Genomic DNA, 21,973 nt, shown 5'->3' on the forward strand with positions numbered 1-21,973 from the left:
CACTTTCAGCAATACATTTACAGTTACCAATCGGGAGAAACAGGTCGCTACCACTAATGTTACTAATGATCGGCACATGTAATGAACAATTTTCTTACACTATCATAGGATTGTCAGCCCAAGCAAGAATCACGTCAAATAACCAGGAATAAATGTATCATTATTTATATTCTTTTAAAATATTTTAAATATTGCGTGTGTGCGCTGAAGCGATAATCAGTTTTGAAATCCCACTTGGTTGCTAAGGTCTTATGTACAGTGCGGTATTATTCAGTGTTACGAATGAGTGTTTTTTGTAATTACGATGAATAAGAGACTTCTTTGGATTTCCAGAGACTTCTTCTGGATCCCCAGTCGAATAGTCACAGCTAGCTAGGCTATGACCTGCTTGCCTGTATAGCCTACATGTTTTCTGGTCACCGGAAAAAACTCGTTTGAACAACAGGATTCTTGCATGTATATATTTGCCATGGTCTTATGTACATTGCGGTATTATTCAGTGTTACGAATGGGCGTTTTTTGTAATTAGCCTACGATGAATAAGAGACTTTGGATTTCGAATCCCCAGTCGAATAGTCACAGCCAGATATGACCTGCTTGCTATGAGTGTAGCCTAGCCTACATGTTTTCTGGTCACCGGAAAAAAACTCGTTTGAACGACAATATTTTTTACATGTATTTTTATAAAACAGAAAAGCCGACCCTAAAATTCGCACGGGTGATGATGCGTTTCCCTCCAACGACAGTGATCAGTGATCACATGCGGAGGGAAGCGGCTAATTTTAAAAATCGTATTACAGTTATATTCTGGCAAATTGGCGATTTATATGTTGTTAGCCTATTTGATTATTAGCATTTATGATATTATGCATGAAGAATAAACTGTCAAATTTGTTTTTTGAAAAACAGGTTTGACCTCCCTACAATCTGTTTATTGTTAGCTTTTCATGACTCATTCTCTTCATACAGACATACTGTTTATTCTAAATACATTTATATTGCAACAATGTGTTGACTAGAATGCCGAGCCGTAACTAAAACATAACTTACTCTGATACTCTGACAGTCTAAAATCTCGCAAATATTTCATTAGGACAATGGGCTGGCAACCTTTGTCAGCTCGTGTCTAATAAGCGCCATCTAGCGAACAATGCGAATATTTCCAGTTTGAAGGCTAATGTGCCATTTGACCCTGGCCGCGCGAAAAGTTATTTGAATGCCAGGAAATGGTCCGGCGCTCCTGGTGTTAACTGGGAGAAAAGCGAAATTATGCCAATTCAGCTGAGGCAGAATAATCCCCTTTTAAACTCCACTCCATTTAAAATAGTGAATGAGAAATTTACTTATCTGGGGATCATTGTCACCAGGAAGCAAAAGTTGCTGCTTCGAGTGAATTGGCAACAAAAAATTGAACAATTGAAGTGGAATATAGAGTTTTGGAAGACACTATGGTGGTTCTTCTGAGGTTCCTCTATCTTTTACAGTTGATCCCTTGCTTTATACCACAAAGCCTTTTCAAGGAAATTGACTCCATCATCATCCCCTTCATCTGGCAATAAAAAACAGCCCGTACAAGTAAAAAACATATTTGTAAAGTGAGGGGGGTTGGTGGATTCGGTCTCCCTAATTTTAAATATTTTTATTGGGCAGCACACCTAAATATACTGTCATATTGGAGGAATTGTACTGGCAACACCACTGAGGAGTCACATGCTGAAGCTAGAACAATCTGCATGCAGAGGGACATCTCTCCCAGCCCTTTTAAACAGCCCAATTAAGATTGATAAATCACTATATGGAGCAAACATCCTGATGCACAATTCACAATTCAGAGTGGAAACAAATTAGAGCACATATAAAAGCCCCAAATATGTACATTGACAGCCCTATTGTAGAGAATCATGCCTACATCCCTCCTAGGGATGATGCCACATTTATACAATGGAACCAACTATGAATCTCCACATTAGCGGACCTATGTGCGGATAATCACTTTGCATCATTTATGCAACTTAGACAGAAATATGAGATTCCAACCTCACATTTTTCCCACTACCTACAAGTCAGGAATTTTATCAGGACACACATTCCAAACTTTGGTAGCAAGCCACACCATCTCACATTAGACAAGATTATTGCCATCAAACCTGGTTCAACTTGTGCTGTGTCTATCCTCCATCAAGGCCTACTAGAATGGGAAGACATTAACACAGATAAGGTTAAAAGAGAATGGGAAACTGAATTAGGTATAGACATTAATGTAGTAGATTGGAAGACATGTTTAAAGAACATACGCCACCTTTCAATTAATTCTAGACATAAACTAATTCAGTTTAAGACTGTTCACAGACTGCACTATTCTAAAGTCACAATAAATAAAATGTTGCCAAATGTCCCAGCAATATGCAATAAATGCAATATGGAAGAAGGTACACTTAGTCACCAATATTTCACATGTACCAAATTGAATTTATATTGGTCATCTGTCTTTGACTTTTTTTCAAAAGCCTTTAAGAAAAAATGGGATCCAGATCCACTAGTGGCCATTTTATGTTGTACAAATAATATTGTGTTGGACTCAGGAAGTGATAAATGGGCTGTGTATCTAGGCATGAAACTAGCCAGAAAATTGATACTGCAATTATGGAAGGCAGATTCAGTTCCTTCATTTGAAATGTGGCATAGAGAACTCGGAGAAGTAGCCTACTCCATTTAGAAAAGTTGAGGTTTAAGCTCTGGGAGACTGAAGTCATTTGATAAAACATAGAGACCTGTTTTCAATTGCGTAAGTGAGGCAAGAGACAACTTTGATTAGATATTTAAAATGGACTTGTGTGACCTGGTTTTTCTTTTAATTCTGTTTTTTATTTATTTTTCTTATGCTTTTCCTAATCTGTACCATCTAATAACTGTATATTTGTGGAAACTTTTTTTTTTTTTTTGATATAGTCATGTGTATGTAAAAATTTGATTTGGTTTTAGGAGATGGGTAAAGAAAATGTGTTGTTTTTTGTTTTTATGTCTGTTGTGTTATGTAAAAAGAAAAATATTGACCGTACAGATTGTTCCTGCAACCATCATGGGTACAATAAAAATGTTTGAGAAAAAAAAAAAAAAGCTGTCTTTTGCCTCAAACCGCATAGTCAACAATGACACCAGAGGGCCATCAGTTCTGGATAATGTTCCAGAAAATTATGTTTTGGGATTTGAGTTTTTCCTGTGGGAAAACCTGGAGAAACCTGTGTCTGTGCTCAGATATCTTACTATCTAAGTAGCAAATAGTATCCTGTGTGGACTTGATTTACAACAAGCTCAACAATGTCTTTGAGCACAAGAAGCACTTCCCATGCTGGGTCACCCTCAGGGATTTTTGGTCCAACCATGAGCGCCAAGAGTCGCAGCAAAGTCTAGTTCTCATGGGCATTCCCGCCAACACTTTTCCATGCAGCAAAGTTTACAGGGACAAGCTGTGGTGCATCTGTCTTGTCTGACCATGTATAAGGGAACTCTTCGATGCATTTGTTCAGCTCTTAAAAAGTGAAGTATTTACTCTGAATGAACACTCTGAGGCACAGTGCCATTTCAAGGGGCACTATACTTTCAAAGGGATCGGGTGGATAGCCAGACAAAACATTGAAATATTTCAGTTTTCTTCACTCCACACACATGAGTCAAACTGGCATTCTCCTGTACAGCCTGAATATGCAGTGTGTGTTGTTCTTTAGTTCTGGGTGGGAATGCCCCTGTTCTCACTTCTTCTATTTGAATCTTTGACTGCTCACCTAGACAAAATCTGCATACGTATGAACAGGAAAAGCTCTCAACAAATCCCCCGATAGAATGGGCCTCGAGATTGTCTGCAACAACACTGAACACTGCCTTTGACTCTTCTGCCCAATGCTGGAACATACAGTCCTTCCTCCTCTAAAACCACAAGATCTTTGAGCAGTGGTTCCAACACAGCACTGTAAACAAATCTCTTCATATCCCCAGCCCTGCACAGAATGGGTAAGAAGTTTGGTAAGTTTTTTCTTAAATTTGTTGTTGAGAAAGGTCCTAAGAAAAGTGTACGTCATATTCGCAGAATTGTTCACATTGGTGTTCTCATAATGATGAATCTCATTGTCTTCATAAGTTGAAAGCGCATGCCAGTTGTTCCTAATTAGCATAGGTAAATGCCCCGCCAATCCCCATAAAAGGGCATGAGACTGCAGGGCCGTGTGCACACACAGAAATTGAAAAGAAAAGTTGAGAGAGAAGTCAAGAATGCTGCAGGAAGTGAACAGCAAACGACCTGTCATATTTAGTAGCGTCAGTAGTGGATATAAAATTACACACTAAAAAAAAGATGCATGGGATGCTATTACTCATTCAGTGAACGCTGTATCCGGAGAAGGGCATTCAAACGACAAAGCGCTTGTCACATTAATACTGCTAATTAAATCAACCGGCAGTAAACTGCATTGGAGAATTTAGCTGTTTCAACCCGTCGCTACACGAAACACTGCACAAAAAAATTTGCCAGTCATTTCGGTGTCACCCCCCTCTGATGGTGTCACCCGGTACGGTCCACACCTCCCTAGTGACGCCTCTGAATAAGTGTTCTCTTCTTCAACATGTCCATGTGTTTAAAAAGTGTTACCTAAGTGCTTAGTTTGTATTCAAAATTTAAACATTTGCTTTTTCAGTATAGACCAAACATTGCATAATTGAAACCCCCAAAAACAAAAGGTCACTACAATAGTTTGATTTTTATAATTTATTTACAGATAAACTCCCGCTGAGACAAGCACCCTCTGAGGCAGAACCTGGCACCTTAATGCTAATGCACCTTAAAATAATGAAAATAATTATTTAAAAAATATTATTGTACTTTAAATCCTATAATATTATACAACTGAAGAATTGAAGAAAATGCAATTACCAATTATTTTGCACAAAAATGTCAGCACAAATGTGCGTAAGTGTGCTCTTGAGTGTGCGTAGATTCTGTTCTTACCTAAGAACAAATCCCAAATAAAAAAACATTGGTGAATGTCAGAATCTTTGTGAAAACTCTGTAAGTGGGTTTTAAGAAGAAAATTCTTCTTAAGAACGGTTGGTGAATGAGGCCCATTGAGTTTAGTGCAGATTGGAGCAATGAGGGGACATCAGCTAACATCCAATACACAGCTGTGTTTTTGTGCTTTTTCCTGGATGTACCAATAGGATTGCATATCTCAAAGTCATCCACATAGAGAATGAAAGCAATGGTAAGGTCACCTCCTGAAAACAGCTCATTGGTTTTGTAATAAGTGCCATCATAAAATGACTTATACAGAGTACTCTGAGCTTCTCCCTCATGCAAGATCAAGTCCTGTATATCTTTCCTACTCAAAACCTGAAGTAATGTCTTCAGAATGGGGACATACTGGAAGGTGTTCTTCTCCCTACTGAGAACATACTCAATGGGTTCAACCACAGAAAAGTTCTCTTTAAAATACGTTCTTATTTTGTAGGCAAATGAAAGACGACCGCCACTACCCAGAGCAGAGCTCATGGGGTTAGCACCACTAAGGTCCTTCACCATTTCTGACACAATGGCCTCATCAATTTCACAGTTGTTTCTCCTCAAGCAAGACTGTAAAATGTCTTTCATGATGGGAACTGAGGCTGGATGAGATATAAAATGCAACTCCCCTACAACCTCATCAATGCATCTTTTGGGTACATTAAAGATGCTCTCTAGTTTCAACATCAAGTGAGCCAAGCTTTTTTCAATCAACTCTGGCAATTCTCTCACATCACCATCATCTCCTCCAATGTCATCAATATCAGACTGCTCACCCTCCGGATTAACTCGATCACTGCAATCATCTGTATTTGAAGGGTTTACATATCTCTTTAGCAAGTCTTCTTTGAACTGATCCAATGAGTGGGGAGTATGCTTGCGACTTCTGTGGGAACCAAACGTTCCATAGATGTTAGTTTTGAAATTGCAGTTCTTGAAAACACAGGTGACAGTTTCTTGCTTTTGCAAATGTCGACCAAGATGTTCAAAATACTCTCTTTTGGTGGAGATTGTGCCTACACTTCAGCACTGGCAACAGAAACTGAGTATTTCAGAAGATCTCACTCTTTCTTGATTTGAGTGTTTTCTTGACAGATGTGAACTGACGCTACCACATGTTTTAAAGGAACAAAAACAATCCAGGTGAGGACATGGCAGAGGTTGCCCACCGTGGCTGTGACCTATAATGTTTCAACAACTCTGCTTTGGTAGAGATCTACAAATTTTGCAAGCCCAATGCATTGTGTTAGATACTTAAAAAACACACCACATTTTTGTTATATATGCCAACTTCACAAAACACTTAACAAAACAATGTATTTGCAATGCAATTACAATGAAGTGGTAGCTAAATTGCAACAGGTTTGTCAGACACACATTTTATGCAAGCTTACCATGAACTGATTTCTATTAAACATTAAGGTCAGAGTGAAACAGGAGTAGTGTGATTTTAAACAATTAAGACCATATTGCTTCAGAACACACTGCAAAATGTAACCATTTAACAATTTGTAATTCCGATTTAAGATTCAGAATCAAATTAATCACATATTAGGCTATTAAGTAACATGTCAAAACATGTATGGTGTGGATTAATGTCAACTAAGCTGTAAATATGTCCAATTATGATGATGATATTTAAGGCTACATGAATGCAGAATGGCGCAAAGGCTATCCTACATGATACACTGAACCTAAAAAAATTCGACAAATTGTATGCTTTGCAACAAAAGACTAACGTCTACTTTCATAATACAGCACTCAATGGATTTATATTCTAATATGTTTCAATTAATGGTTGTTTCATCCCCTCCAATATGCTCCCGTAACATTAATTAAGTTAGTGGTTGTCTTGTTCTCCTTTTTAGCTACAGTAACATTTCAGGGTAGACTTGCCAGAATTTGATGGTTTTTTTTAGCTCACCAGCAGAATTCTGAGTCAATGCAAATAATTTTAAGCATAAAATCACCCCCTTTTCACTCAACGGTAGATTTAGAGCACCTGCTGGTCTTTCGGACTATGGCAGATTTACGAGAAGCTAGCTAATTGGCACAGAGTGTCTGCATTCAACACAGCCGCTAAACGGGCAGTGTATGTTAACATATCACCATCAAAAGGAAAAATACCCAAGTCGTTTTGGGTCGTAAAGAAAATATGTTTGTAATTGTTATAACACTTAGGCTACCTTATGTGAAAAACGTGCTTTGCTTTTTTGCGCTTTGTCCGTGACAGGTACGCTAACAGTAGGCATATATTTGCTAATTTATACATGGGAAATTTTGAGAACAAGTTCTGAATGTTATATATAAACAACACATTCCTGCCACACATTAAAGTCTGGCGTTGGTATATTGATGATATATTCTTGATCTGGACATGGACAGAATCAGAACTCCTTGATTTCAGTTGGTACATAAATAATCAGGATGAGAATTAACATTTTACAATGAAATTTGATGAAACTCAACTCAGTTTCCTGGACATTTTGATCATTAAAGAGAACAACACAATCAGTACTGATTTGTTACGGAAGCCAACAGACAGGAACTCTTTTTTGAGAGGAGATAGTTTTCACCCCACACCCCTTAAAAAGAGTCTTCCGGTTAGTCAGTTCAGTAGGGTAAGGAGAATCTGCAGTTCAGACAGTCGTTATACGAGCCAAGCACAAGAACTGAGCAGGAGATTCAGAGACTGGGGCTATCCAGACAACTGGGTGGAGAAGGCATCTCAGAATTTATTATTATCCTTTATTTTAGCAGGGGGGGACCCACTGAGACCGAAGTCTCTTTTCCAGGGGGGCCCTGCGGCAATACAAGTCACAGAAAAGAAAATTTAAACATATACGTGGGCACATTCATACGTATACACATACGCACACTCACGTGAAGAAAGTGAATGTATCAAAATATACAGTAATAAAAGTAAACTAAAGGCAGCCTTAACCCAGTCAGTCCTATATCTTGGTAGTTTTAAAGTGATCCATTCCTGAGATCTAGTAGTATAATTAGAGATGTTCATTGACAAAAGATTGGTTAAATACAGAAGACGTTAAGCGAGTAGAGCTTTGTAAATAAACAGAATAAGTACTGCTTCCTCCGTAGACCCAGAGAGGACCAACCAACTGAGTGATACAAGTTACAATGATGAGTTTGATACCCGTTGCCCATGACAAAACGCAGAGCACTGTGGTAAATAGCATCCAGTTTTTTTTTAAACAGTGATTGGAGCATGCATATATAATATGTCTCCATAGTCAAAGACTGACAATATCGTAGCCTGCACAATCTTTTTTCTGCTGTCCATAGAGAGGCAGGACTTGTTCCTATAAAGATGGCCACTTTTAGGCTTAATCTTGTTGGATAAATTTGTAATATGTGACCTGAAGGACAGATCATACTCTAACCAGATTCCCAGATATTTGTATTTTTCAACTCATTCAATCTCATCATTGTTAAAAGTAGACAAATGTGCATCAATAGGGTCAGGTTTTAGTATGGAAAAAATCATATTCTTTGTCTTACTGGCATTCAGTACCAATTTAAGACCGGCCAGTGCTCGTTGAATAGTGCAGCCTGTAAATATGAAAGAGCTTGTCTGGTCGAGGGCGCTGAGGAATAAAGTACTGTATCATCAGCATAGAAATGAACACTACAGTTCTCTGTTTTGGTGGCAATATTGTTTATATAAATAGTAAACAATATAGGGCCCAGAATAGACCCCGGAGGTACTCCTTTATTGACCACTAGGAAGGGAGACTTAACGTCATCAGTCACTACAGATTGAGTCCTGTTAGTTAAATAATTTTGGAACCACTTTCAAGCATTATTATCTAACCCAATGGAGGCCAACCTGTTTAATAAAACTGAGTGGTCGACCATATCAAAGGCCTTAGATAGGTCGATGAAAAGGGCTGCACATTTTTTACCTTTATCAATTGTATTTATGACCAGAGAGGCTGCCGAGATGGTACTATGGCCGGGTCTGAACCCAGATTGATGTGGGCTTAAAATGTTATTAATTGATAAGAAAGTGCGCAGCTGTTGATTTACCAGTGATTCCAGCACCTTAAGCTAAATAGGAAAGTTTGGAGATTGGTTGATAGTTATTTACCTCACTAGAATCACCTCCTTTAAATAATGGTAGAATGTGCAGCTTTCCAGACATTCGGAATAGTCCCAGTAAAAAGCGATAAATTAAAAAATATTAGTTACTGGTTTAACAATCAAAGGGGCAGCAAGTCGTAAGATAGTTGATCCTCCCCCATGGATTTCTTTTCATATATAATGAGTAACGTATTTAATACCTCCTTTTCCGTAAATTCTCTGAAGGAGAAGATAGCTCCAATTTCAGATGGCCTAATGGTAGACCCAGAATTGTGGTCAGCTTGTTCTTTTAATGCAGCAGTATGTTTTGAATTCTCAAAAATATTTCCTGCCGCTATGAAGCGATGATTAAAGACACTGCCCATTTCTTGTTTATCAAAAACAGGACCATTATCGGAATGTATGTGCTGGGGGAGGGATGCAGCAGGCGTATGTTTCAGTGACTTCACTATTTTCCAGAATTTTGAGAGATTGCTGTCACTATTAGTTAGTGAAGTAATATAATAATTAGATTTTGCTTTCTTTATTGAGGCAGAGCATTTATTTCTAAATTGTCTAAAATGCTGCCAGTCAGTAAGTTGCCATGGCTTATCTCTGTTGTACATTTCATTAGATAAATCATTTGAAAACCAGGGGTTTGATCTGTTCTTCACACTGAGTCTTTTAAGTGGGGCATGCTTATTTAATACAGAATTAAAAGTTGTAGAGAAGTAACTAAGTGCTAACTCCAGATCAGGGATGTAAGCAGCACAGTTTATGTCACTTGAGTGTAACTCATGTAAAAACCCTTGTTCACAGAATTTCAAAAAATTCCTTTTGATAATAAAATGGGATGGCGCTTTAATAGTTCTTTCATCCCTGATGCAAGCGATAGGGCAATGACCAATCGGGAAAACTCCACTAGAAATATACTTATGTGGTCTGTTTGTTAAAATGACATCAATCAGGTTAGATTTTGATGGGTTTTTTCTATTAGGTCGTGTGGGTTCCGAGATTAATTGTGTGAGATTCAGATCATCGCAAATAATCTTGAGATCATCTGAGGCTCTTGATAGCCAATCCAAGTTTAAATCTCCCATAACCAGTAATTCAGAGTGGACAAATTTAGACAATAATCCAGACAGAAATTTGAACACACCTCCCAATCAGAATGTTTACAAACAAAGAGAGTTGAAAAAACTACTACACCAGTCCAATGTTTCACACAATGCACCCCACTAGGAGTTGAGTTCCAAAACATTTTAAAGAAACATTAGCACATTGTAAATTCTGACCCACTTTAAAAAATATATTCAATGAGCCGCCACGTATTGTTTTTAAGAGAGCACCGAACCTCAGGGATATGTTGGTGAAATCTGATCTGCCACCCCCTAAACAAAAAACTTTCCTCAATGATGTTAAAGAGGGTAATTAAAAGTGCGGTAAATGTGCCCAATGCAATTTTACATACAAATGTAATTCATTCAATCACCCCCATTCAGGTACAAAGATCAAAATATAATGTATTATCTCTTGCTTCACAGCTAATGTCATCTACCTTCTGAGATGCCCTTGTGGTTTACCCTACATAGGCAAGACCAGCAGAAGTCTAAAAACACACATAAGTCAACATAGGAGCAACATTAGGACTAGAGATATAAGAAGTCCAGTAGCTGTCCATTTTATGCAGGCGAATCACAATGTCTAGTCCAATACATAGCTATAGAAAAAGTGAGAATCCCACATAGGGGAGGAGACATTAATAGATTGCTTTTGCAGAGAGAATGCTATTGGATTTATAGATTAAACACACTATCCCCAAAAGGTCTTAACGAAAAGTTTGATATTTCTTTGAGCCTTTGTACCGCTTGCCTGATGTCCTTGCTGTCTTCTATGGTCTTACTCTGAGCATATGTTACTATTTTTACTGTATCTATGAAGCTCCATGAGCTATTACAAGTGTATGTACACCTGATAATATATCTTTAGCTATTATGTAACAGGTATATTTGAAAAAGCATTTAACGAATGTGGAGCTTCCTACATAAAAAATGTAATGTCAGTAAAATTTGACAGTCTTTTTTGTATGTGTTTTTTATATTCCAGATATATAATCACCTGTGTGTATTCCCAGGACTACTTGCATGATGACCGTCCGGTGACCAACATGTATTGTTACATTATCTTGAATTAATTATGAAGGCGTTGCTGACGTGTCACTATTGTCTACTTACACAGGTGTACTCACATGACCACCTTTATCTGAGAAAGACCAAAATGGTCGAAACGCCACTGCTCACAGATTTTAGTTGAATAAATCACTTAGGAGCGTAATAGCAGTGTGCTGGTATTATTTTCTTTTGTCCATAATGAACACCATGTTCGAACACAAGGATGTTCATAAGTGTACATTAGTGTACCAGAACACCTTAGGCCAAACTCTGACCTCAACTGGGGATATTGTTGGAAGATTACATTACATTACAGGCATTTAGCAGACGCTCTTATCCAGAGCGACGTACAACAAGTGTATCAGTTCAAGGTGCAGAGGTGCAGAAAAACACACTAGAGTGAAGTAAAGATCGTAGTGCCAGAAGTGACCACATAGATCAGGACTCCAACCCTGTAGGGTAACCTGTTCATCAAACAAACAAACAATCCTGCCAAATACAAAACTAACGTGATCGCATTAGCCTAACTAGGTACATTGAGCTAAACTAGAGGGTAGGGAGGGGTGGGGAGAGGTGCAGCCTGAAGAGATGAGTCTTTAGTCTGCGCTTGAAGGTAGTCAGATTCTCTGCTGTTCTGACCGCCACAGGAAGGTCATTCCACCAGCGAGGGGCCAGGACAGACAGCAGACGCGAACGGGAAGTACAGACACAAAGAGGGGGAGGTGCCAAGCGTCCAGAGGTGGCAGAACGGAGAGGTCTGGCTGGTGTGTAGGGTCTGATGATCCTCTGGATGTATCCTGGTGCTGACCCCTTAGCTGCCTGGTATGCAAGCACCAAAGTCTTAAATTTGATGCGCGTCATAACAGGCAGCCAGTGGAGGTCAGTGAGCAGGGGGGTGACATGGGAATGTCTGGGGAGGTTGTAGACCAGACGCGCTGCAGCATTCTGGATGAGCTGCAGGGGTCTGATGGCGGATGCTGGCAGTCCAGCCAGTAGCGAGTTGCAGTAGTCCAGGCGGGAAGATTGAAGGAACACTTTGAGGACCTCTTAAATCTGACAAATTCCTACTTTTTGGAGGCTGAGCTAGAGCAATCTGGGGGGATCAGAGTCCATTTGTGTGGCAGAAGTCACTGGAGTGGTTGGAGAACTCCTCAGTGGCAGAGCATCTAGAAATGTTGAAGGCTCTGGATGTTGGTGGAGTGTTTTGATACTAATCCTCAATATCGCGTGAAACTCAGGAACAGGGCCTTTGGAGTGGCAAACCGGGGTGGTGGTCCCCATTTTTAAGAAGGAACACACCCTAATTATCGGGGAATCACACTCATCAGCTTCCCTGGGAAAGTCGATGCCAGTGTTTCTCAACCCTGGTCCTGGGGTCCCACTGCCCTGCATGTTTTAGATGTCTCCCTGCTCCAACACACCTGATTCAAATGAATGGGTCATTATCAGGCTTCTGCAGAGCTTGATGACGACCCATTCTTTTGAATCAGGTGTTTTGGAGCAGGGAAACATCTAAAACATGCAGGGCAGTGGGTCCCCAGGACCAGGATTGAGAAACACTGGTCTATGTCAAAGTGCTGGAAAGGAGGCTTTGGCCAATAGTTGAACCTCAGATTCAGGAAGAACAATGCAGGTTTGGTCCAGGCTGTGGAATAACAGACCAGCGTGATACCCTCTCACAGATATTTGAGGAGGCATGGGAGTTTGCCTATCCAGTCTACATGTGTTTTGTAGATTTGGAGAAGGTATGTGACGGTGTGCCCCAGAGTATCTTGTGGGAGGTGCTGCGGGAAATATAGGGTGCTAGGGTTGCTGTTGGGTGCCATTTGATCCCTGTATACTCGGAGCGAGAGCTGTGTCCGGATTCTCAGCATTAAGTCAAGCTTGTTCAAAGTGGGTGTCGGACTTCGCCAAGGGTGCGCTTTGTCTCCCCTACTGTTCGTGGTATTCATGGACAGAATCTCAAGGCGCAACCGAGGTATGGAGTGTGTCCAGTTTGGGGACATAGGAGTGGCATCTCTGTCATAGGAGTGGCATCTCTGCAGATGACGTTGTTCTCTTAGCCTCATCATACTGTGACATTCCATGCGCACTAGAGCGGTTTGCAGCTGAGTGTGATGTGGTCAGGATGAGGATCAGCACCTCCAAGTCTGTGGCTATGGTCCTCTCCTGGAAAAAGATGGTTTGCCCTCTTTAAGTAAGGGAGAAGAAACTGTCCCAAGTGGAGGAGTACCTTGGAGTCTCATTCACGTGTGAGGGAAAAAGGGATTTGGAGATCGACGGCTGCCTAGGTGCAGAGGGCACAGTAATGCGGGCATTGTATCAGACGGTGGTGGTGGTGAAGGAACTGAGCCAAAGGCAAAGCTCTCGGTTTACCAGTTGATTTTCGTCTCTACTCTCACGTATGGTCACAAGTTATGGGTAGTGACTGAAAGAGTGAGATCGCGAATACAAGCGGTCAAAATGGGGTTTCTCCATAGAGTGGCAGGGCTTACTAGGGTGAGGAGCTCAGCTATCCGGGAGGACCTCAAAGTAGGATAGGGTGCCTTCCTCTGGAGGTGTTCTGGGCTCGGCCACCAGGGAGGAGATTCAGGGGCAGACCTAGGACACGTTGGAGGGATTATATCCAAAGGCTGGCCTGGGATCGCCTGGGGATCTACCCGGATGAGTTGGTGGAAGTTGCTGGGGAGAGGGACATCTGGGCTGCTCTGCTTGCCCCTTTGCCACCGCAACCCTGACTTTGACTAAGTGGTTAGAGAATGGATGGATGGTTGGTAAGTTATAAAACTCCCATATGGGTTGCACCACATTTTGCAACAATAACTGCAACCAAATGGTTCCTGTAATTTAATATCAGTCTTTCACATCGCCGTGGAGGAATTTTAGTTCACTCTTTGCAGAACTGCTTTAATTTGGACAAATTGGTAGGTTTCCAAGCATGAACTGCTCATCGCTGGTCCCACCACGGCATCCATGTTGTAATCAGTTTAAGCCACTCCAAACTTAAATTTAGTTTCTTTTCAGCTATTCAGACATGGGCTTGGTTTTATGTTTTGTATTTCTGCATAGTCTAATTACCCTTCAGCTTCACCTCACAGGCCGATGAACAGACATTCTCCTTAAGAATTTTCTGGTACAGAGCAGAATTCATAGTTCCTTCAATAATGATAAGTAATGATAAAGCATCCCTAAACCATCACACTACCACCATGTTTGACTGGTAAATGGTAAATGGACTGCATTTATATAGCGCTTTTATCCAAAGCGCTTTACAATGGATGCTTCTCATTCGCCAGAGCAGTTAGGGGTTAGGGGTTAAGTGTCTTGCTCAAGGACACTTCGACATGCCCAGGGCGGGGTTTGAACCGGCAACCCTCCGACTGCCAGACAATCGGTCTTACCTCCTGAGCTATGTCGCCCCTGGTGGTATGATGTTGTTACTGTCAAATGCTGTATTTGCTTTATGCCAGACATAATGTCATCATGTCGTTTCATGCCAAGAAAATCAAATTTTTATTAATCTGTCCATAGAATATTATTCCTAAAGACTCGGGGACCATCAAGGTACTTTTTTGAAAATGTGGGACAAGCATTGGCGTTCCTCTTGGTTAGCAGTAGTTTCCGCCTTGGTACTCTCCCATGAATCCCATTTTTGCTCAGGCTCTTTCTTATTGTGGAGTCATGAACACTGACCTTAGCTGAGGTTTGAGAGGTCTGCTGGTCTTTGGATGTTCTCTGGGTTTTTTTTGGACTTCCTGCACCCTTAGAAAAAAATTTGCAAGCTGACCACTCCTTGGAGGATTCACCACTGTTTCAAGTGTTCTCCATGGGGAAATAATGGCTCTCACTGTGGTTCCATGGAGTCCCAGACCCTTAGAAATGGCTTTGTAACCATTCTAATATTTTAAAGGAGTACCATGGTGGTTGAACGTGACACTTCCCAGTTGTCTTCAGGCAACAACAAAACAAATGTGCATAATTTTTTTATTCTTCAGTCATTTCAATGTACTTTAAAACGTATTTTTCTAAGCCTAAATTTCCCACTATAAAAATTCACCCGAACCGTCTGGGCGTGGTAATGAGAACTGTCAGTTAGCTATGATTGACAGACCGTGCCCCGTTACCATAGCTACCCCCATGATACGCGCTCTCTTTGGGAGACTGAATTTTCACAAGCTAGCTTGCTTAGTAGTATATCAAGTATAGATAGATAGCTAAGGTAAGGACGTTGACTTATATCCAGTTATAATTTTTGCTATCTAGCTAGCCAAGTTAAAATAAAAGCACAACTATAACATCCTCATAAAAGCAAACTAGCAAGCTAACGTTATCGATAACATTGCCTTATGAAAGCAAACCTTCTAGCTAGCTAACGTTAGCTAGCTAGCTAAATGAATATAACCAGAAATAATCTAAAGGCACTCTAATTTAAGTGAACCTAACGTTAGTCAAATATTTGCATTGTCTGAACAGCAGGACGGTGTGTCCTGTCAGATTTCTTTACGGGGCGTGGAAATAGGAGTGGTTACTGTATTCGTGACGTAGCAAAATGACAACTTTCTCAACCGGTTGAAAATAGGACGATGAATTTAAAACGCATATTTCTCCAAAAATACAGAACGGACATATTTAATACTTTGCTTATTGTGTTTCTTCAATGCCTCTTGTGCAAATAGCACATAAAACCGAGAAAGTGTGAAAATCACCATGGTACTCCTTTAAGGAATTTCCTTTGATTGTGTCATAGTGTGCTTATAGAAACTTTGTGGTGATTACTTCATTCTGCTGGTAAGGTTCAATATGGGTGAAGTTTAGATTCAACAGGGCTGGCTGCAATCAAGCCTGCATGTGTTCAATCAGCTGAATCTATCAAATAAATTTGGTTAATTGGTTGATTGAGTTACTAAGGGGGAAATTACCTTTTGAAATGGGTGATATGGTTTGATAACTTTTTTATTAAACAAATGAAATTATAATTTTAGATATGTGTTTTGTGATTACTCAGCTTTTTATTTGCATATTTCACCATTTTTAAAGTGACTGTAAAGGTAAATCCGTGAAAGGCTTCAGACTAGAGTGTATGGGAATATTATGGTATGTATTAACCCCTTTTGTGCAGATGGAGAATCTGGGCAAACCCATTTAGGGGGTGTTTTATTTAAGGCATTATAATTCCAGATGTGAGCGTTACAGAGACTTGGAAAATGGCATAAATGAAGCAAGACACTAATACCATTTACAATAATAACATAGATTAGATAATATTAAAAATTTAGGTAAAAATAAAGTGCCACAAATATAATTATCTTCCATCTATCTTTTATGTATACCAACTTCTTATTCGCTCACCATTCACTCACACACTCATACCTATGGGCAAATTAGAGTCTCCAATTAGCGTACCCTACATTTCTTTCGACTGTGGGAAGAAACCGGAGTACCTAGAGGAAACCCACGCGGACACAGGGAGAAACATGCAAACTGCATCACCATGCCCCCCACAATTATCTTGAAATTGCAAAAATCAAGTTGTTCTCCTTGAAATTAAATACTGAGAGGTCATGCATATATTACAGGTAAAACTATACACGTCCTAGATCATAAAGTCCATGACCACAAGTGTGTCTGAGGGTGATATGCAGTACTACTAAACTACTACCTTGGTGTCCCTTAGTCTCCAAATCTGTCCAAAACGTCTAAATTGTGCATTGCTGTACATCATCACGTTTTACAATTATTTTCATCATTATACGAGTCTAAGATATCTAAACATATATAAAACCTCTGGTTTTAGCTGAAACATTGATATCACATTGAAAAATAATGCAAAAACATTGTGACACTGTGGTACACATACGTAAAATGTAATCATTCACTCTTGTAAGTTGTGTCTGTACTCTATAGTACGTAATATTTTGTTGCATGGGGATGGGAAGACAGTTTACAAATGTTACTGTTTATGATAACTTCAAAGGAAATCTTACATTCATCTTGCACATATCAGCACACAGAAAATTGGAATGCATAATTCACATACCCTAAGTGGCATGTGTAGCCGATGGAGGTACTAATACAATAAGATTACAATAGAATAATATTCCACCATCAAATTGAATTTTAACAAAACAGGTACTATGAGCCACTACACTACACTGCCCAGGCTATGATTACAATGTCCCTATACGAACAGCTAGGCCGGTTAATTAACCTCAGTACAAAAGTTCTGAGCATTATTAGGAAAGGCTAACAGTTGTCTCTTATGACTAATGTGAATATAATCAATAAATCAATCAATTTTTATTTGTATAGTGCTTTTAACAAAGGAGCTTTGTCACAAAGCAGTTTTACAGAGAACCGGCCCCCAAAGAGTAAGCCTAGGGCAACAGTACCAAGGAAAAACTCCCTGACTGATAACAGGAAGAAACCTTGAGTAGAACCGGACTCAGAGGGGGAACCCATCTGCCCCGGGCAGGCACCGGTTTGTTATAGAAATGACTTACATGAAAACAGATAAATTATAATACATAAACAGCCAATCCAAAGCTGGTCTAGCTGGTCTAGGGCTGGAGCTCCAGGCCGTGTGGGGGGGGGGGGGTGCTCAGCAAACTTGGACTAGAGCTCCGGGCAGGTGCCCAGAGCCAAGGAAAACGAGAAAAAAACATTGTTAGGGGGTTCAAATGGTAGATTAGCAAGCAGAGCAGAAGAGACAGAGGCGTCGGCATGCGATAAGGAAAACACTGGCAGAATAAGGCTATGGCAGCATAGCTAATGGAAACAGAGGCAGGGGCCAACGCAGTCATGAGGGCAGTGTTGAGACAGTCATCTCCAGACCATGACCGGTTCTGCTTAACACAGCACTACCAATAATGATCCAGTGACAGCACTAACCGCTCAGTCCACCAGAGACTCTATAGCTATGCCCGCCACCCACTCCTGCCCCTCAAATATACGAGAGACTAAAAAGATACGTTTTGATCCTAGCTTTAAATAAGGTGACAGTGTCTGCGCCCCGAACATGGGCAGGCAACTCGTTCCACAGGAGGAGAGCACGATAGGAGAAAGCTATTCTAGGAATAACAAGGAGGCCTGCACCCTGCAAAGGAAGCATTCATGAGGGAATATAAGGAAGAAGTAAATCATTTAAGTACAAAGGGACAAACCCATGTAAGGCTTTAAAGGTAAGAAGTAGTATCAGAGATTAGTATTAGAGATTTCGAGAATAAAGTCGTAATATTACGAGAATAAAGTCGTAATTGAGAAAAAAAGTCATAATATTACGAGAATAAAGTCGCAATTTTACGAGAAAAAATCATAATAGTACGAGAATAAAATCGTAAAATTTTGAGAAAAAAACAATTTTTAGGAAAATATATTACCAGCAACCAACAAAACGGGTGAGAGGACAGTCTAATGGCAGCCTGAGCCTGCAATTAACTCCAAGTCCGTGTGGTTCTTTCTTTGGAATAGACAGTTTCTTGCACAATCTTTTCAATGTCCTGATACTTATGATAAGCCAAAAGATTTTGTTATTTGTGAAACCTATACTAAAGTATAACTTCACAAGATGCTCCACCTTCCTCATTTTAATGCAGGTGGCAGGCTGCTCTTCTGATATTTCCCCTCTAAAATAACACGTAGCCTAAAATTACGACTTTATTATAGTAATATTATGACTTTTTTCTCGTAAAATTACAACTTTATTCTCATAATATTATGACATTTTTCTTGTAAAATTACGGCTTTATTCTCGTAATATTACGACGTTATTTTCTCCAAGAAGCACTGAATACTTTGAACTGCTATTAAACGCATAAGTGCCAATAACAGTTTTCCTCACCGTCACACGCAGTCACATTGAGGCAACCCTCTTGTCCACTGCAGTAAACTCCAAATGAGCGGCTGGGAACTCATGAGTATCCCCACTCCTGCCTGGCGCCCCTCTCCCTGAACAACTCCTGAGTAGGAGTTTGGTTCTAGAGCTATCACTTTGTGTAGAGGTGAGTTCAGCTATATCCAGTTGGTACCTCTCAACCTCACGCACCAGCTCTGGCTCCTTCCCCACCAGTGAGGTAATGTTCCACGTGCCAAAGAGTTAGGGGCTACTTCGCTCTCGCCCCTTGCCCATCGGGCATTGCATTCAACGCCTACCCTGAACCTTGTGTAGTCTTTTTGGTCTAAGCCTGGGCAAGGTATATGGGCTGCCCAGCCAACAGGCACTTGCCTGTGGACACCACCACCAGGGCTGGTTTTAGGGATGTGTCCCGGCAACCCTATTCTGGGCAGGGAAAACTTAGCTGTATTTTTGTTCACCACATTCAGAATGGGTCTATTAGATCATATTTGTCTGGGTCCTCACCCTAAACTTCTTTGCCTTGGGAGACCCTACTGGGGGGGGGGGGGGGGGGGATAAGGCCCCAATGACCTAGCTCTGGTATCATAATACCTTGCGAGCCTTCTGCCACGACAAGGCCATGATCCAGGAAGGAAGGCTAAGGTTAGAAAAACCGTTCAATTCTGTATTACCTCCTCAAGTGGTCAAACTTGATCACAGGATCATGTAGTTGGTGCCAAATAATGATTGTGAAGATGTATGTAAACGTTTGATCCACTGATAATCTGATATAGTACATAAAAGCTGAAATAAATCTGTCTCTTAGCTATTATTTTGAAATGACCTCTTATGGAAATAAAGTAGATACCCTAATTGACTTAACACAGGAAATGTATGGTAACATGAAATGTGCGGAGTTGTGAAAAACTGAGTTTGAATATCTTTAGCCTAGGTGTATGTAAACTTTTGGCTTTAACTGTACCATCCTGTAGGTTTTCATTGCAACCCTAATTTGTCACTTCTGACTCTACTAATTTCTCAATGAAGATCTTTAGCTGTTCAGTGTGGTGTCCTTTGTTAGGGTTGGTGTGAAAACCTATTAAATGGTAGATCTCCAGGAACCAGGTTGGTTGCCACTGTGCTAGACGTTACTACTGTGGGTTTTAGATTAATGTGTTCGTTTTGCAACACATGTCTTTTTTCTAATTTTATACCTGTTTTTCTCTCTGTTCTAGGATCAGTTTGACAGTTTGGAAAAGCACACGCAGTGGGGTATTGAGTTCCTTGATAGGTACACTAAATTCATCAAAGAGAGATGTGAGATCGAAGTCAACTATGCAAAGCAAATTAGGTAAGAGGCAAAAGTCTTTTTATCGTAATATTGCAAAATATATACAAGAGATTGTGTAAATATTCTCCCTCTGACTGAAAGTGCTGTCCAAGTGGTAGTGTTTCTATGGTGCCTCACTCACTGCTATTCAAGGTGACTCGCTGTTATTCACACCTGTTATACAGCTGGTTTCTACTAACAAAGCTGTGATTGTTAACATGAGTACAGCATGAGTGTCCCATCTGGGATTTGAACCTGCAATTTTCCACTTAAAGGCTAAGCTCCTGAATGGTCCCCGGGTCATTGAAAAGGACATTTTACATGAATCCGTGGTTTTCAACTGGTATCATATTTTCATCTTTCAAATGTACACAACATGACCAAAAGTATGTGGATACCTGACATCCAACATCTCACCCAAAATTATGGGCATTAATATGGAGTTGGTTCACCCTTTGCTGCTATAACAACCTCCACTCTACTGGGAAGGCTTTAACCTAGATATTGGAGCACTGCTGCAGGGACTTGTTTACATTCAGCCGGAAGAGTATTAGTGAGATCTGGTACTAATTGGGTGATTAGACCTGGCTCGCATTTGGCTTTCCTGCTGATCCCAAAGACGTTGGATGGGGTTTAGGTCAGGGCTCTGTGTGGGTCAGTCAAGTTCTTCTGCACCATTCTTGACAAAACCATTTCTATATGGACCTCACTGTGTACCCGGTGGCATTGTCATGCTGGAATAGGAAGGGGTCACTGGAACTAAGGGGCCTGGCCCAAACCATGAAAAACAGCCCCAGACCAAAGGGTATCCAGATACTTTTAGTCATATAGTGTATTATTAAAAATGTTAACAATATGAATTATCATGGTGTGTGATGCTGAATGCACTATATCAGGGAAAGTGTTCTCAGTGATCTCTACAGTGTGCCTAATTTTCATCAAACAAGATGACCTCCAGGACCACCTTTTTAACTTTGAATAGGCTCTGAATTGCTTGTAAGTGCAATGGCTGTATGAAGCAAATGACTTTCAATGCAAAATATCAATGCACATTTTAAAGAGCATTGTTTGAACTTAAAGGCTAAGTGCTGTTTCAAAGTGATAGACTGTCTCACTCTGTTCACCATCAGGTAAATGTTCTGAGGTAACAACATAGATTGAGTGGTAGAGAGAGGATGTGTTACTGTGGTAATTGAGATCCATCCCTAGATTCAGTTAACACTTAACCACTTCGCGCGATCCCCCCTAGTGGTTGGCATGCCGGCATGCCTAGATTGCTCAACCCATAAATTCATGGCTCCTGCAAGTAAACTATGAGTTGAAAACAGAAACTATGTGTTCTAGTTTCATTAGTAGACGATACACAACAAATATGTTGAATTTCACAGCGCTCACCATTGTCCCGCCAATCGTTCATTTAACAAGCACCCCCTCCCTGCAGTCTCATCTGCAACTACATCCCCCACCCATAACCCACTGGACAATAGTGTCTATCTGGGCATTCATAA

At 40.3% G+C, this 21,973-nt stretch overlaps 1 protein-coding gene across 12 annotated transcripts in view; it reads left to right on the forward strand.

The window, feature by feature from the left end:
- LOC135233742 (formin-binding protein 1-like) overlaps positions 1 to 21,973 on the forward strand; it is a 179,583-nt gene that overhangs the window by 20,883 nt on the left and 136,727 nt on the right. For 11 of the 12 annotated variants that reach the window (XM_064297582.1, XM_064297579.1, XM_064297570.1 and 8 more), the window contains exon 2: positions 20,371 to 20,486. The exons of the other annotated variant lie outside the window; for it this stretch is intronic. In XM_064297582.1, coding sequence (XP_064153652.1) covers positions 20,371 to 20,486 — 116 coding nt within the window. The remainder of the gene's footprint in view (positions 1 to 20,370; positions 20,487 to 21,973) is intronic. 12 annotated transcript variants of the gene reach the window in all.

The sequence above is a fragment of the Anguilla rostrata genome, chromosome 10, assembly GCF_018555375.3.
Source record: "Anguilla rostrata isolate EN2019 chromosome 10, ASM1855537v3, whole genome shotgun sequence".
NCBI lineage: Eukaryota > Metazoa > Chordata > Actinopteri > Anguilliformes > Anguillidae > Anguilla > Anguilla rostrata.